Genomic DNA, 14,956 nt, shown 5'->3' on the forward strand with positions numbered 1-14,956 from the left:
GTATAATAATAATTTTAAATAAATAAATTTTACTTGTTTGTAAATAAACTTTACTTTTAAAATGAATACATTTATTTATTTATTTGTAATTATTATTATTATTATTATTATTATTATAGTAGATAAACAAATTTGGCCATTTATTCAAACCTGATGCATTATTACCTACAGGTAGCACGTTAGCATGTAATCAGACAACCTAATGCAGTACAGCCTTACAGCAAGTAGAAATACCTGGGCTGTAGTCACATTAGTTAATATACTGTATATATCGGTTATGAAATAATTTACTGCGAAGAAGATTAAGCCTTTTCAAGCTGTTTTCTTTTAACGCCAAGGCTGATCTTATATGCTGACTTATAAAATAAAATTCTACTTGAACTAACTATCCAAGATACTTTTACATGCCAACAGGAAATATATCTTGTCTTGGCAAAAATAAATATTTACATTTTTTTGGCTTTCTTTTATGAAAACCTGTACTAAAATGTTGCAAATATCTTATACAGTACTGTGTTAAATTCTTGAGCCACCCAGCATTTCTTCACATTAAATGAAATGTAATGAAATGATGTAGATTAAACTAAGGTCGCCTTGCACCTCCAGGGTGCGGGTTCGATTCCCGTCTCTGTGTGCATGGAGTTTGCATGTTCTCCCCGTGCTTGGTGGGTTTCCTCCGGGTACTCCGGTTTCCTCCCACAGTTTAAAGACATGCAGATTTGGCTAATTGGCATTCCCAAATTGCCCGTAGTGTGTGAGTGTATGTGTGTGAGCCCTGCAATGGATTAGCACCCTGTCCAGGGTGTATCCGCCTCGTGCCCCAAGTCTCCTGGTATAGGCTCCGCCCCTGCGACCCTAAATACAGGATAAAGTCGTATAGAAGATGAGTGAGTGAGTGATATAAGACTAATCTCACTCACTCACTGTATGTTTAAACTAAGGAAAAGTGCAGAAATGTTTTACTGTTACAGGCTGCAAACTGCCTAACAATAAAATTTAAAATAAACTGGTTGTTTATGTAACAGCCATAACAGCGACCTTATGTCCCCTCTCGTCTGTTTCAACCACTCAGCATCACCAGTGTACTAATCACCGGCCTGATCATCTGTCCTTATCTGCACACGTTTCTCACTGGTTCACGTCTTAGGTGAGATGTTTTTTTTGTTTGTTTGTTTTAATTGTTCATACGTCACTGTGAGGCTTAACTAATAAAGCACATTCCTTAGAATCTGCTCGGGTACTGAACTAAAAAATGAGAGGCAAAAAAGTCTTTCAAGAAGAACTATTCCTGAAGACTACAAAAAAAAACTAGTTTTTTTAAAGAAATGACTGTAGAGCCTAAGACTTTTGCACAGTACTGTATATACATTTTATATCACAATAATGTCAATATGGCAGAAAAGCTGACATTTAATTTAAAACCAATAGACCAATCTCTTACTATTATTTCTGATTTGAAACCCCTGTGGTACATACTGTAAAGAAAAAATAAAACTGAAATCTATTTGAACAAATCCCTTATTTTACTTCTCTGTTGCTGTTTTCAACGACTCCTATGAGCTTATTAACTCCGTGTATAGTCCTTTATGATCTTTATATGGTTTTAAATTAAGCCTTCAGCTTGAGGGTTCTTAGACCCTGAACTACTTGTGCTTGCATGAGACTATGTTTGTGATGGAATAAATACAGCTCTTGGTAACAGTCTCTGACTTTTAGTCCTGCTGTAGATGTGATATAAATAATCAGAGCATTGTATTTTCACTCTTGCGGCTTGACTGGCAACGCTTTTGAAAATTCCATTTTAGCTGTCCGTGTAGTGCAAAAAAAAAGAAGAAAAAAAAGCACTTAAAACTTGGGCGAATGGGCAGAGGATCAGAGAGTGTCTCTCTCTCTCTCTCTCTCTCTCTCTGAGTGAAACACTCAGCCAGCCAAATACCAGTCTTTCATACCCTCCTCTCCTTTTATAAAAGAGAATCTTTACATAACAAGTGTATAAAAGGTCAGATAAAGCATCGCACACAGCCGTCATGAGTTCATTACTGTAACCAATGTAGGTGTAGAACTAGAAACTGAAAAGGAAAGAAAAAATAAATAAAAATGTAATCCTGACCAAAGTGAGGGTTTTCCCCTTTGGGATCTTCAGAGTGATGGACAGAATCTGCTGGAGGACATCCAGAGCGATGCGTCTCTCTGCTATAACCACACTCCTGCAGCCAGACACCGAGGGACAGAAGGAGGCATTTATGTGACCTAAGGAAAAGGAAATGAAATCGTTCAATCATTAAAAAAAAAAATCATACATTTAAAATAAAATGGTCATAAGCTCATGCATGCAAAATAGGGGGTCAAAAAAAGTTCATTGCTTACCCGTCCATTTCGTCCCCGTATCCAGCAGCACGTCTACAGGGAAAGTAGTGTGCTCAGGCTGACAGTAGTGCACGACAAACATGTAGCGGCCTGTCTGAGGCACCTCTGCTCTCAGTTCCACCTCAGTCTGGAAGCAGATTAGCAAAAACACAGACAGACTTGAGAGTCTTCAATTTGGGTTCATTATACAGTATCAAAGAAATAGTTTGGGTTTGTCTTAAATCTAAATTGAGGAGCGTGTAAGTACGTAAAAGTCGTTATAAGTGTTAGCAATCATAAAGTTTAGCCATATGGAAAACCTGAACTACATAGCAATCCTGTAGTCACTGCCTGGGGTAACTCTGGACAATCAGCTGTCTTGTTCCCCGCACATTGCTAAGCTTACTCGCCGAGGAAGACATGCGTCTCTACCTTTTCCTGTTCTGGCACCTCAATGAGTCTCTGGCAAACTTCATAGAATGATAAAAAGGTCAGATAACCCGAAAATTGGTCACAAATTTATACAAATTTAAGAAGAGCACTTAATCACTGCGGGTCTTCAGACCGCTAAGGGTTGAACCCTCAAGATGTCAGCAAAGTCAAGACTTTTAGCTTAAATTCCAAGCGTTTCAATCTTTAAGTGTAATCTTTTGCAAGCGGTCAGCTCCCCAAACCACTAAGATAGTGGCACTAAGGTTGTGAAAGCAATTTGTCGCACCTGGGGTGATTTGAGCAAAGGTCCATCGCACCGTCCTGAAGCCTGAGTGCTGAATCTAGAAGGTCGGATCACGGCCGAGGCATCTAAGGTGAGCGCTGTGGGAGGCGTGTTGAACTGTCTCTGGATGCAGTGCTTACTGAAACAGAGAACCAAACACAAGTTACTGTCTGCAGGAGTTGTTTTTCTTTGTCTCTGATGTCTTTGACAACACCAGGCGGAGATCAGAAGCAGGAAAGCACAGACAGTTTTCTTCAGGCTTTTTTTCTGCTGCACCTGAATTCAGCTTCTTTATACATTTCATTTTATTATCTAAAGCTCCCTAATCATATCCTGTGCTCCATCAGGAAGACTAAACTTCTACAGCTCCTTCCTCCAAGCGATTGCCACAATCAAAAGCAAACATGTTGTCAAATATAAAGTAAAACTACTGTCATTTTTACAAGTTGTCTTCTGCAATGTCTTAGAAATATCACCATAAAAGGAATCTCTTCCACAAAGGAAGCTACAAACCAGAACTAGCTGAAGAACCTTCCGTCTAGCAGGGGATCCATTGCCTTTTCTGAAACGGGTCTACCTTTAGAAAGGACCCCATTGAGAAGAATGTCCACCTTCTCTAGGGTGAAAAGAAGTCTTCATCTAGAGATCTAAAAGGTGCCCGAGTCTATCCCTTTAAGGGGAAACTCTAAAAACCATACAATAAAAGATTTAACTTTCAGAAAGTGTTTCTTGAACTGTTCTTCAAGAAGCCAAGAACAAGGAACTCGCCTACTAAATGGTTTTGCTTTAGAGGGAACTGCTAAAATGTCCATGTAGAACCATGGAACAAAGGTTTACCCTTTCAGAAATGTTTCAAAAATGTGTTGAGGAACTTAGGAAGATGGGAAACAAGGTTATATCTTGCCATCCAACAAATTGCTAGGTTTGTCATTTTTTTAGGGAACTTATAACTGTTCTATGGAAAACCAATACAATAAATGATTTTAAGAAATGTTTTGCAAGATGGTACTAACCCACTTTACCCAAACTATCCCAAGAACCCTCTTAAACTTAGTTTAAAATAATGTGTCGAAAGATCTCATTATGGTTCGTGTAGAACCTTACAGCAAAAGTGTTCCCAGTATGTAAAGGGTTCCAAGAAGTGTTGCCACTTGTATAGTTTTAGTCTCCATAGTATTTACTATCCATCAGGAAACAGTTAGAAAAATGGACTTGAAGTTAACTGAAGCAAATTTCCTGTCATACAAATGCACGTATGACCTTGTAGCACACAGGTTGGTAAAGAAATTATAAATGGTGACCCAAATGAGGATGGAGTCCCTTTTGAGCCTGGTTCCTCTCATGGTTTCTTTGTCATGTTTTCTCATGGGGTTTTCCTTGCCACTGTCGCCTCCAGGGTTGCTCATTATAAGGGACAAACTGATATAAGTGTACACATTTTTCAATTTATACAGTATCAAGAATTTTTATTACTATAAAGCTGTAAAATGTTTATTGTTAAAAGCACTATACAAATCAAACTGGATTGAATTGTTTTTCAAGAAGCCAAAAAGCTCTAAGAGTTAAGATTCAGTTATTTGTCACATGTTTCATAAACCACAGTGGAATAGGTCAAGGGTCGCTCATTGTTTAATGCATTGGCCTACAGTTCGGAAGGTCCCAGGTTCAAATCCCATGACCCCCAAGTCGTCCCTGTTGGGCCCTTGAGCAAGGGGCAGTTGGGATTAACTCCCAACTGTTCTCATGTATAATGAGATAAAAATGTAAGTCGAGTGTCTCCTCAATGTAAATGCACTTATTCCGCATTTTCCAGTGAGAAAGCTGGGGTCAAAGTGCAGGTTCAGCCGAGGATACCTGCAGACGACCTGGAACAGACAGACAGGGTTAAGTGCCTTGCTCAAGGGCTCAACAGTGGCAGCTTGGCTGTGCTGGGACTTGAACCACTGACTTTCTAATCAGTAACCCACAGCCTTAAACATCTGGCGCCATAAACAACCTACACAACTGGCATTTCTCAAGAAGCTTAGAAGCCAGAGCTAGAAAAGGTTTCCAGCAGAATTTCTTTGGAAAGTCAGAAGAACATATCTTTATAGTACACATTAGGAATCGGTTCTTTTAACTGGTCAAGTTATACATTCTATGAAAGACCTCTCTAATAATAGAAACAGAAACTGCACATGTACTTCCTTGTAAGAGAGCCCTTGCACCAAGAATCATGACAAATTAGCACACACACACACAGCTTTTTGAAGTTCTTATTTGAAGACAAAGGTACGGCTGTATTTTTAGGGATGTGGATAATGGTTAACTTACAGTTTGCCTTGAAGCTAAGATTTGACCTACACACACACACACACACATAGTTCTTCATGTTCTTATACAGTATGCTGTACTAAGGTTACTCCTTTAATCCTTCGCACAGCATAGAGCCTTCTTCAAACAGGGTTCCTCAAGGGATCTTTATAGAGATCAGCTTTTCCCCAAACATTCTGTTATAGAACCTTTAATGGTTTTCCCAGAGGGAGGACTGAAGAACCCTTCAGCATGATAGGAATAGTAATACGTACTGTATGGATTCACAGACTCAGCAAGGTCTTTTAAATCTTATTTTTTGAATCACAACCATGAAAAGTCTCACATGCATTTTTAAATAAGAACATCATCTAATCACCCCAGAACCGAACCCTTCGACATGTTTTCTTTTTCCAGAGACGAACAGAATAACAACATAAATTGTAACAGCAATGCTTTTTTTCTCCACGAGATGGCTTTTTATTGACCTGATGCTCCGTTATTACGCCTGGCCGACTGCCCTCGGTCCAGGAACAGACATAGGAGCACGGCGAGGCGGGGTGGAGATAATTAATGGAGGCGTATTGTGCTCCAGGTGAGACACTCGGGCCTGTGTGTGTGGAATGTAAGCAGCCACGCCTGCACCACAGATGTGCTGTTTGCTTCTCCCTACTGAAATCTGACTTCTTTCTGGATAGATCTAACGCGAGACAGACATGAAAGTTAAGTACCTGGGCGGATTTGAGCTGCGCTTCCACGACTGATTATGTGCATGTTTGAGGACAGGACGTGTGGTTATCTGCATGTTAAACCTCATGTTAAAAATGTCTACATGGGTTTTATTTTTGAGATCCCACACAACCTTCCAAACATTTTGTTGAAGACATTCCTGTTTGGTAGCGTGGGCTTGTTTCTATTTTACACTCACAAGCCCTTTGAGAGAAACCAGAGGAACGGATCCTGTTCGGCCTCAGAAGTGCAGCACTGCCTACAGAACATCCTGAGCTTAACTCATCTGGTGTTTTGTTTTGTTTTTTTTACTCCCACCATCCGTCCCACATCAATTTATATCTATTCATTCTGAACTTTCTGAGATTCGAGTTCCAGAGTACCAGGTCCAATCCACATTCTCCCCCTGTTCATGCAGGTTTCTTCACTGTTCTTTAGTTTCCTCCTGTAGATGGGCCTCTGACTCTAAATTAGGGTGAAGGTTTTTATCGGTTGCGTTTAGAAGAAGCACAGTCATGTGACTGTGTAGTGGGCCTAGTGGTTAACACTGGGACAGGGGTAGCTCAGTGGTTAAGGCATTGGACTACGGTTCGGAAGATCCCAGGTTCAAACCCCACAACCACCAAGTTGCCACTGTTGGGCCCTTGAGCAAGGCCCTTAACCCTCAACTGCTCAGATGTGTAAAGAGATAAAATTGTAAGTCGCTCTGGATAAGAACGTCTGCCAAATGCCTAAATGTAAATGTTAACACTGTCGCCTTGCACCTTCAGGTCCTGGGTTCGATTCCTGCGTCAGATCTATTTGCATGGACTTTGTACCAAGCATCCTCTCCATGCTTGGTGGGTTTCCTCCGGGTTCTCCGGTTTCCTCCCACAGTCTAAAGTCTAAGATTAGTCTAATTAGCGTTCCCAAATTGCCTGTAGTGTGTGAATGTGTGTATGAATGTTTAATGGAGGCCCTACCATGGTCAGACAAAAAATGGGAATACATGGTCCTTGGTTAGACCATTCAACCCAGGTTCAACCCGGGTTCACTGGATGCAGCACCGGTCCAAAGCCAGATAAAATGCCATCTCTCTCTCTCTCATTACGGCTGGCAATATTAACGTGTTCACACATTTATATGGAAGCAAATCAGTCAAAAAAATGTGTTCACAAAAAACAACTCACGTTCACAAAATATATATCTAAAATGGGTCACCCATACTCTTTAGCCAATCAGATGCGACCTCACCATTCAACCAATCACAGCCCTCCAGGAGCGCAGCACTCAAGACCTCAGCTTTGCACATCTTTTGCAAGTTAATTACAACGGAAATGAAGTTTTACCTACTTAAACCAAGAACAGGATGCACGTGTGAGTTATTACTTTATTTCATAATGTTTCATTAATGAACTTTACCGAAAATAACACAGCTAACCACTTTATCATCTTTATAAACCTCCTCTAAACAGTTCGTCATGCATTTCTTTATTTCGACAATGCACGTTTATAATACAAGTAAAGAGTATTTTCAGAGTATTTTAAAATTGTAAATAATCGTGATTAATCATAGGCTATAAGTGTGATTAACTAGATACATTTTTTTAACAAATTGACATTATATATATATCTTCTCACCTGTCCTCTGTGAATCGTCCGTGGTGCGAGACGCAGAGCACCGTGGGCTGGACAAGCTCCATGGTGAACTCATCGGAAGGGATGGCGTACACTCGATACTGTGGGAGGGGAAAAAAAAAAAAACAGCGAAAGATCAAGTCATTACACAATACAGAATTGCATAACACGAGGCACTTGTAGGCTCTCAAACTCTCAAACGATAAGAGAATTACTTTTAGTCCCCGCTCTTTAAAAGAAATAATAAATTCAAACAAGGTCCGGCAACCCGGAACGAAAGGTCTTGGTGTAATCAGAGTGTCATAACCGTGATCTCTCACCAGCAGGGCCGAGCGCGTTGGGGACTGCAGGAGGATCTCAGCCTTGGGGGGAAGCAGGATGTGAGCGATGCGGTTTTCTCCGTCCACCACCACGGAGCGACAGAGGAAGCTACAGAGTGGGACATGTTTTACTCCGTTATGTGATTATATCAATATGTTCAGGACACTATTGTCCATTACTACATGGCTTACTGTAGTCGTGACTTATTTAATAACCACACCTATAAGCACAGCTGTAGATGTTAGCTCTGGTTACAACTTGGTCCTGAGGTTGTCCTCCGATATAGACGTTAACATTCTGGATGGCATCCACTTCGTTGGCGTATTCCAGAACCAGGACGTGCGAGCCGGACACAGGGACGTGCAGCGTCAGCCTCAGCTGGAAAAAAAAACAAACGTGGCGTCACCTTACAAATAATATTAATATTATAAATAAATAGTTAATTTCTCAGTCTGGGTCGTGTTGCTGTGATTGCTAGGAGAAAATCTTGGTGTGCTCATGCAGGTGAAAGTGGGAAGATCAAACACTGAGTGTGTTATGCTACCCCCGATGTTACATGACCAGCAGTGGGTCTATGATACTGTATATACAGGGATGTTTAAGTCATTGTTTGAGTAAAAACTCTCTTTATTTCTCTATATAATCCCCTGCTACATTAGTGCACCCGGTGTTTCACCAGTGCTTGGACACCATCAAGGTAGAAAGTTTTCTCAGTACACCAGAGCCATGATCATATCACCACTGCTGTGTGTCTGAAACACTGGCCTCCCAGGAACTCCTTAAATGACACGAACATGTGGAAACGGCTTGGGGATCTGGAAGTAACTCCCAGCTGGGTGAATGATTGTGTGTACAGTTCAAATAGACAGATGCGTCTTTTCAGAAGGTCGATTTTCAAGGATCAGGCGTTCTACTCGGTGAAAGAGGCTCCGAGCCAGAAATATATACGGCTTTTTTTTAGAACTTCCCGTCTTCTGTTAATGCCAATTAGTTTTAGGTCTTCATTCACAGTAAATGTCATCACAAGTTTCAGTTTCATCACCGCCGCAATCAAAATATTTATACCTAGTAAGCTTTAATAAATAAATAAATGAATAAATAAATAAATAAATAAATAAAAACTTTCGGAAACTGGAATATCTTTTCCACAGTTTTGTTTCTGATGCAACATTCCTCCTGTCTACGATAAGCAGAACGACAACGCATCCTGATAGACGTTCCTGAAGATTATTATTGCATAACCATGACAGAGTTGAAAGGTGTTAACTTTTTCACCTGCAGAGACACACACGTCTATGTGTCTGCTTGCTTTTGTTGTATGTGCATGCCATGCTGTGTGAGTGTGTGTGTGTGTGTGTGTGTGTGTGCATGTGCAGACGTACTGTAGTGGCCTGTAATTAAGCTAATCTCCCACCTGTCTGCCGTTGATAGACACCAGCTCGGGATGGTCGGCGGTGGGCTGCCGTACGCGGCTGTGTCTCTGAGAGGAGCCCAGGCTCTGAGACGCCAGCGCTGATGGGAACCCGTCCAACGGCACGTGCTTGTAGAGGAGACAGCTGCGAACAAACCGGGGCACATGGCAAACAAAATCAATCTGACCATCTGAGTGTGACACAGTACACCGTAAACAAAGACCATAGTAATATTTGGAGATGGTAATAAATAGTAAGAGGCTGAATGTATAATGAGTTATGAATAGACCGAACACATGGTGCATCAGTACTGAAAATCCTGAGCAGTATTTCAAAACGATTAGATAGTATTTTACGTAGTTCAACTTTTTTACCAACATTATGTAGAAAAATATATATAATAATAATAATAATAATAATAATAATAATAATAATTATTATTATTATTATTATTATTATTATTATTATTATTATATTAATTAACCCAGTGCTTAAAAAATTCCACTTATGTACTTTTATATAAATAAAGTCAAATCAAGCATTCTCAGGATAAATAAATCTAAATAAATACAAGAATTTTTTTTTTTTGCTTTGCCAAATTTATTATAATGAAATAAATAAACACAATGTTTAAGATTATAAATAAATAAATAGATAAATAAGGGGATAAATAAAAAAAATACAATGTTTAAGATTATAAATAAAGTAGATAATTAAATAAATAAAATTTAAACAAGTATTAGGATGTGGTTTTATTTATCTATATGAAATTACTTATCAAAGAAGCAAGAACGTTATTACAAACAGAGAATTTTGGTAATAATATTTTAAAACCACACTTCAATTATGGAAAATCAACTGCATTTTTAAAGGAAAAAGAAGAACATGTGTAGTTTTTTTTTTTTAATCAGGGAAAAAAGCTCTAGTCTGGTATTTTAATAAGTATTTAACAAAGTTAATTAGTTTGCAATCCATCCATCCATCCATCTATCCATCCTTCTATCCATTCAGAAATCTCTGTAGTCCAACTAAGGACCACTTTTATGACCGTGGTAGGACCTCCAATCATCACACACACACACTTATTCACACGGTTCGGGCAATTTGGAAATGCCAATTAGCCTAATCTGCATGTCTTTGAACTGTGGGAGGAAACCGGAGAACCCGAGGGAAACCCACCAAGCTGACTTCAGTGTGCAATAAATAATGAATATACTGTATGGACAAAGAAGCTGGACGTGATCTCGCACATACTCTCCATCTCTGGACTTGTAGCTACACGGCTCTGTGATCTCCTGCTGCAGAATCCTGGCCTCATAGTACGCACTGGGCAGCAGCACCACGTAGTCCTGGAACACAACACACACTTTATGGTCGTGAAATTATTACACATTATTGCAACATTTACTGTACACTTGTGATTAATGAAGATTGTTTTTTTCACCCTCATTTTTTACTGACAAGGTTTGCACTGTAAATATGCTCAATAAAACCCATTAAGTTCCTAACAAATTAAACATTTTTACAAATTGAAGAGCATTTGTTTATAATATTTATTATACAAATATGTATTATAAATAAATCATTGATAGGTTTTCTTTTTCGCTTCATTTTTGTTGTAATTATGTTGTTCTGCTGAGGTTGTATTTGCCCAATACTGAGACCCACTACAATTAGATGGTGTGTATTATGTTTTTACACACAAAAAAGTATAGATACAAAAAAAAAAAAATTGTGTACTAACTTTTACACATAACTCTAAGTATGAATTTGAAACTCTGAACAATTTTAAAAACAAATTCTTTAATGTTCCTTTTTAACTAAGGATTAAAAAAATACTAAAATTAGATTTACTTTATTTACTATATCTAAATGTTCACATTTATTAGGAATTGTTTATCGGTGTTCGGTCACAATAGGAAACATTTGACACACACACACACACACACACACACATAAATATACGCACACACACTTCGACTTCCTCAATAACTCAACGCAGTTCAATATAAAAAAAAAAAATATATATATATATATATATATATATATTTTTTTTTTTTATTATTATTATTATTATTATTTTTTATATAATTAAATTGTCCAAATAAACCAGATAATTCCAAGATTTTAAAATATCAAACTTTAGATGTTTCTGCCCCCGGCAAAGTGTTTCCACAGCAAACCATCTGATCCTCACAACAACTTGGCACAGGTTTTACCCCCGATGCCCCTCCTAACACAACCCTCCTATTTTATCTCTGCTTGGGACCGACACTGCATCCGGTGGGTGGGGTTTTGGCATTGGCTGAGATTCGAACCTGGGTCCTTGCACATGGAAGGTGAAACACCTACCACTGAGCCACCAGTGGCCCTGAATTTTTGATGTTTAGTAACTTTAAAAATTAAATTAACTAAACAATGAATCAGGATCAATACTGACTGCAACTTACTAATTAAATTCTGATCTCAGGTTATGAGTGAAATAAGAAACTTTAAACTAACCAGTAGGATTCCCTCAGCCTGCACACACACGATCCACTTCCCCGCGCTGAGAGTGAAGGGCTGGGCGAACCCGTCTCCAGGAACAGTGAGGAGGGCGGGAGAGCGGCTGGGAGGAAACAGCACCTCTTTACTGTCTCCAGACCCTACAGAAAGAAAAATAATCTTATATATATATATTAGATAGTTCACACAGACTTAAAGGTAAGTTCATATAACATGCATGATGTAGCTGATACTGTATTATAACACTGTATGTAATTTTACCAATCAATACTGCAGATTTCTCCAATATCCAGTCCGATATGAGTTACTGGACCCTAAGCATTTACACACACCTACTTACAGTACAGAACAAACCCACAAACCCAGCGTATTGTGTTTTAATCCTCCATGTGAAGTGATGTGTTAAGTGTCGTGCTACAGTAATAACACGTTAAAGCCTGTTTATATGAGTAACGTGTTCAGACCAGTAAGCAAACACAGGGAGAGAGGAAAGGTTATAAGAGTATTTAACTTTGGTCACTAAGAAAAAAAAGAAAAGAAAAAACCTCATTCAATATGATAGTTTTATTTATCCGGACAACGTGTGTCATGGTAATGAGGACCACACCTTAGTTATTTAGGTTTTGATCGGTTAAAGAAGGGTGTACTTTCTCTCCCCATGATTTTATGTAGACAGACAGACAGACAGACAGACAAACCAACAGTCCAACAGACAGACAGACAGTCCAACAGACAGACAAACAGACAGACAGTTCAATAGACAGACAGACAGACAGACCAACTGTCCAACAGACAGACAGACAGACAAACAGTCCAACAGACAGACAGACCAACTGTCCAACAGACAGACAGTCCAACAGACAGACAGACAGACAGTCCAGCAGACAGACAGACAGACAGTCCAACAGACAGATATCTCACTCATTCACTCATCATCTAGACTGCTTTATTATGTATACAGGGTCTATCCCAGGACACTTACAGTAGGGCACGAGGCAGGGTGCACCCTGGACAGAGTGCCAATCCATCACAGGGCACACACCCACACACACACACACACTACTGGCAATTTAGGAAGGCCAATTAGCCTAATCTACAGACAGTCTTGGGACTGTAAGAGGAAACCGGAGTAGACAGATAACTAAATGCATTTACACATACAGGAAGACCAATACACCAGAGAGACAGAGAGACAATACTCCAAAAAACAGACAGAGGGAAGACAGACAGATCAATACATCGACAGTTAGACAGACAGACAGACAGACAGAAAAAAAGATAGATAACTAAAGATGGATATAGAATTTCATCTGTATTTACAAAGACAGACAGACAACTAAATATAGAAATAAAGTTATATCAGTAATTACAAAGACAGACAGACAGACAGACAGACAGACCAATATTCCAACACATAGACAGAAAGACAGACAGACCATTACACAGATAGACAGACAGACCAATACACTGACAGATACGCTGACTAAATGTTGATCTAGAGTTATATCTGCATTTCAATCGACAGACAGACAACTAAATGTGGATAGAGCATCATATCTATTTCTAAAGCCAGACAGACAGACAAAGTGTGGGATTTTCTTTTTTCTACTAAACATCCAAACTGAAGAGACATTACAGACAGAATTAGAGACAAAAAAAACAGACAGACAGACAGAGAGACAGACGGAGGAGGACTACCTGGTGTGGCCCGGGTGCGGGTGACGGTGACCCGTCCACTCACGTGAGCTCCATTAGGGTTAGCGTAGCGCAGCAGAATGAGGAAGTGAGGAGGGTGTGTCTCATTGGCATGCACGCTCACACACACTTCACTCTGAAGGGGAAGAAAGTGAAACGTGGACACACAAAACACACACTCACTAGCTGTGGGTCAAGGGGGTCAGGGGTCAGGGGTCAGGTTATACGCATCAGTGTTCAGCTGCAGTTCTATAACAGGGACTCCAGAGCCACAGGACGTCAATAAGAACTTTTTTTCTTTTTAAAACTTTCACAAAAAAAAAGCGGCCCTGATTTCCCAGAATTCAGTGCAGGACAGACGAGCAAAGCACCAGCGTGAAGGAGGAAGAGGCAGGGAAGAGGAAAAATCATGCAATCATCAGGCCGGGGCTGGGACGTGACTAGTCCATGCTGGATTTAATAATAAGCAATCTGCCATTAATGATATTAAATATTATTATTAATAATAATAATAATAATAATAATAAATCAGGATTATACTACAGTGTGGTCAAATTCTTGATTCTTATTGGACAGAAAGTGATAATAAATTTTCTCACCATGCTGTACATGTAATCGTTTCTATGGTAACGTAACACACATGGGGTTGTACAGCCGATACACAACAGAAATAAAATGTTTATGGTATTTACCTGAACAAATTATAGATATAGTGATAAAGTTTACTTATTTATAATCATTGTTTTTTTTCTTTGTACGGAAGCTAGAAAAAGTTCTTATGAGCAGCAAACAAGGGAAGAAAGAAAGACAGGATGGTGATGACAGTGATGATGATGATGATGATGATGATGATGGTCAGTCTGCTCATCACTTACAGCTGCACTGAGAGTTAAAGCTCGATCCCGCCACCAGTGAGACCCTCGCGCGCACGGGCGTGTGCAGGCCGGCGGTGGTGTAGCGCATTACTACAGTAAAGGGACCAGGGGAGGTGACGGCGACATACACCATCACCTCAGGCTGAGAAGAGAGACAGGGTTAGAGCGGCACACCAGGTTAAACTGCGGCACAGTAACGGCAGAAGATTAGTGGAAATGATCAAGTCCTGATTTACTGCAACTCAAAGGGAAGAGATTCAGTCCTCAGAGACTAACTGGAATAAAACAGGCGTGCAGCAGAGTTAATCGTCACAAATAAAGAAAAGAAAAACTCACTGTGCATAACAATGCTGTGTAAAAATAGTACAGCAGACAGTGTGGAGTGTCTTCATATTTAAAAAAAATAATAATTCACATTGATAAACATGTGTCAATTATAAAGATTATGA

The 14,956-nt window shown here is 39.5% G+C and overlaps 1 protein-coding gene across 3 annotated transcripts in view; it reads right to left on the reverse strand.

Moving 5' to 3' along the window:
* The window catches only part of si:ch211-241e1.3 (laminin subunit alpha-3), a 101,039-nt gene that overhangs the window by 40,640 nt on the left and 45,443 nt on the right, over positions 1-14,956 (reverse strand). For 2 of the 3 annotated variants that reach the window (XM_053493432.1, XM_053493450.1), the window contains exons 22-31: positions 14,508-14,649; positions 11,935-12,077; positions 10,687-10,781; positions 9,435-9,576; positions 8,241-8,398; positions 8,020-8,128; positions 7,703-7,800; positions 3,065-3,200; positions 2,368-2,494; positions 2,111-2,250 (exon numbers count right to left, since the gene is read on the reverse strand). In XM_053493432.1, coding sequence (XP_053349407.1) covers positions 2,111-2,250; positions 2,368-2,494; positions 3,065-3,200; positions 7,703-7,800; positions 8,020-8,128; positions 8,241-8,398; positions 9,435-9,576; positions 10,687-10,781; positions 11,935-12,077; positions 14,508-14,649 — 1,290 coding nt within the window. Of the gene's footprint in view, positions 1-2,110; positions 2,251-2,367; positions 2,495-3,064; positions 3,201-7,702; positions 7,801-8,019; positions 8,129-8,240; positions 8,399-9,434; positions 9,577-10,686; positions 10,782-11,934; positions 12,078-13,635; positions 13,769-14,507; positions 14,650-14,956 lie in introns of all 3 variants that reach the window. The other variant, XM_053493440.1, reaches the window with a different exon arrangement.

This window comes from Clarias gariepinus, chromosome 1 (genome assembly GCF_024256425.1).
Source record: "Clarias gariepinus isolate MV-2021 ecotype Netherlands chromosome 1, CGAR_prim_01v2, whole genome shotgun sequence".
Taxonomy (NCBI): domain Eukaryota; kingdom Metazoa; phylum Chordata; class Actinopteri; order Siluriformes; family Clariidae; genus Clarias; species Clarias gariepinus.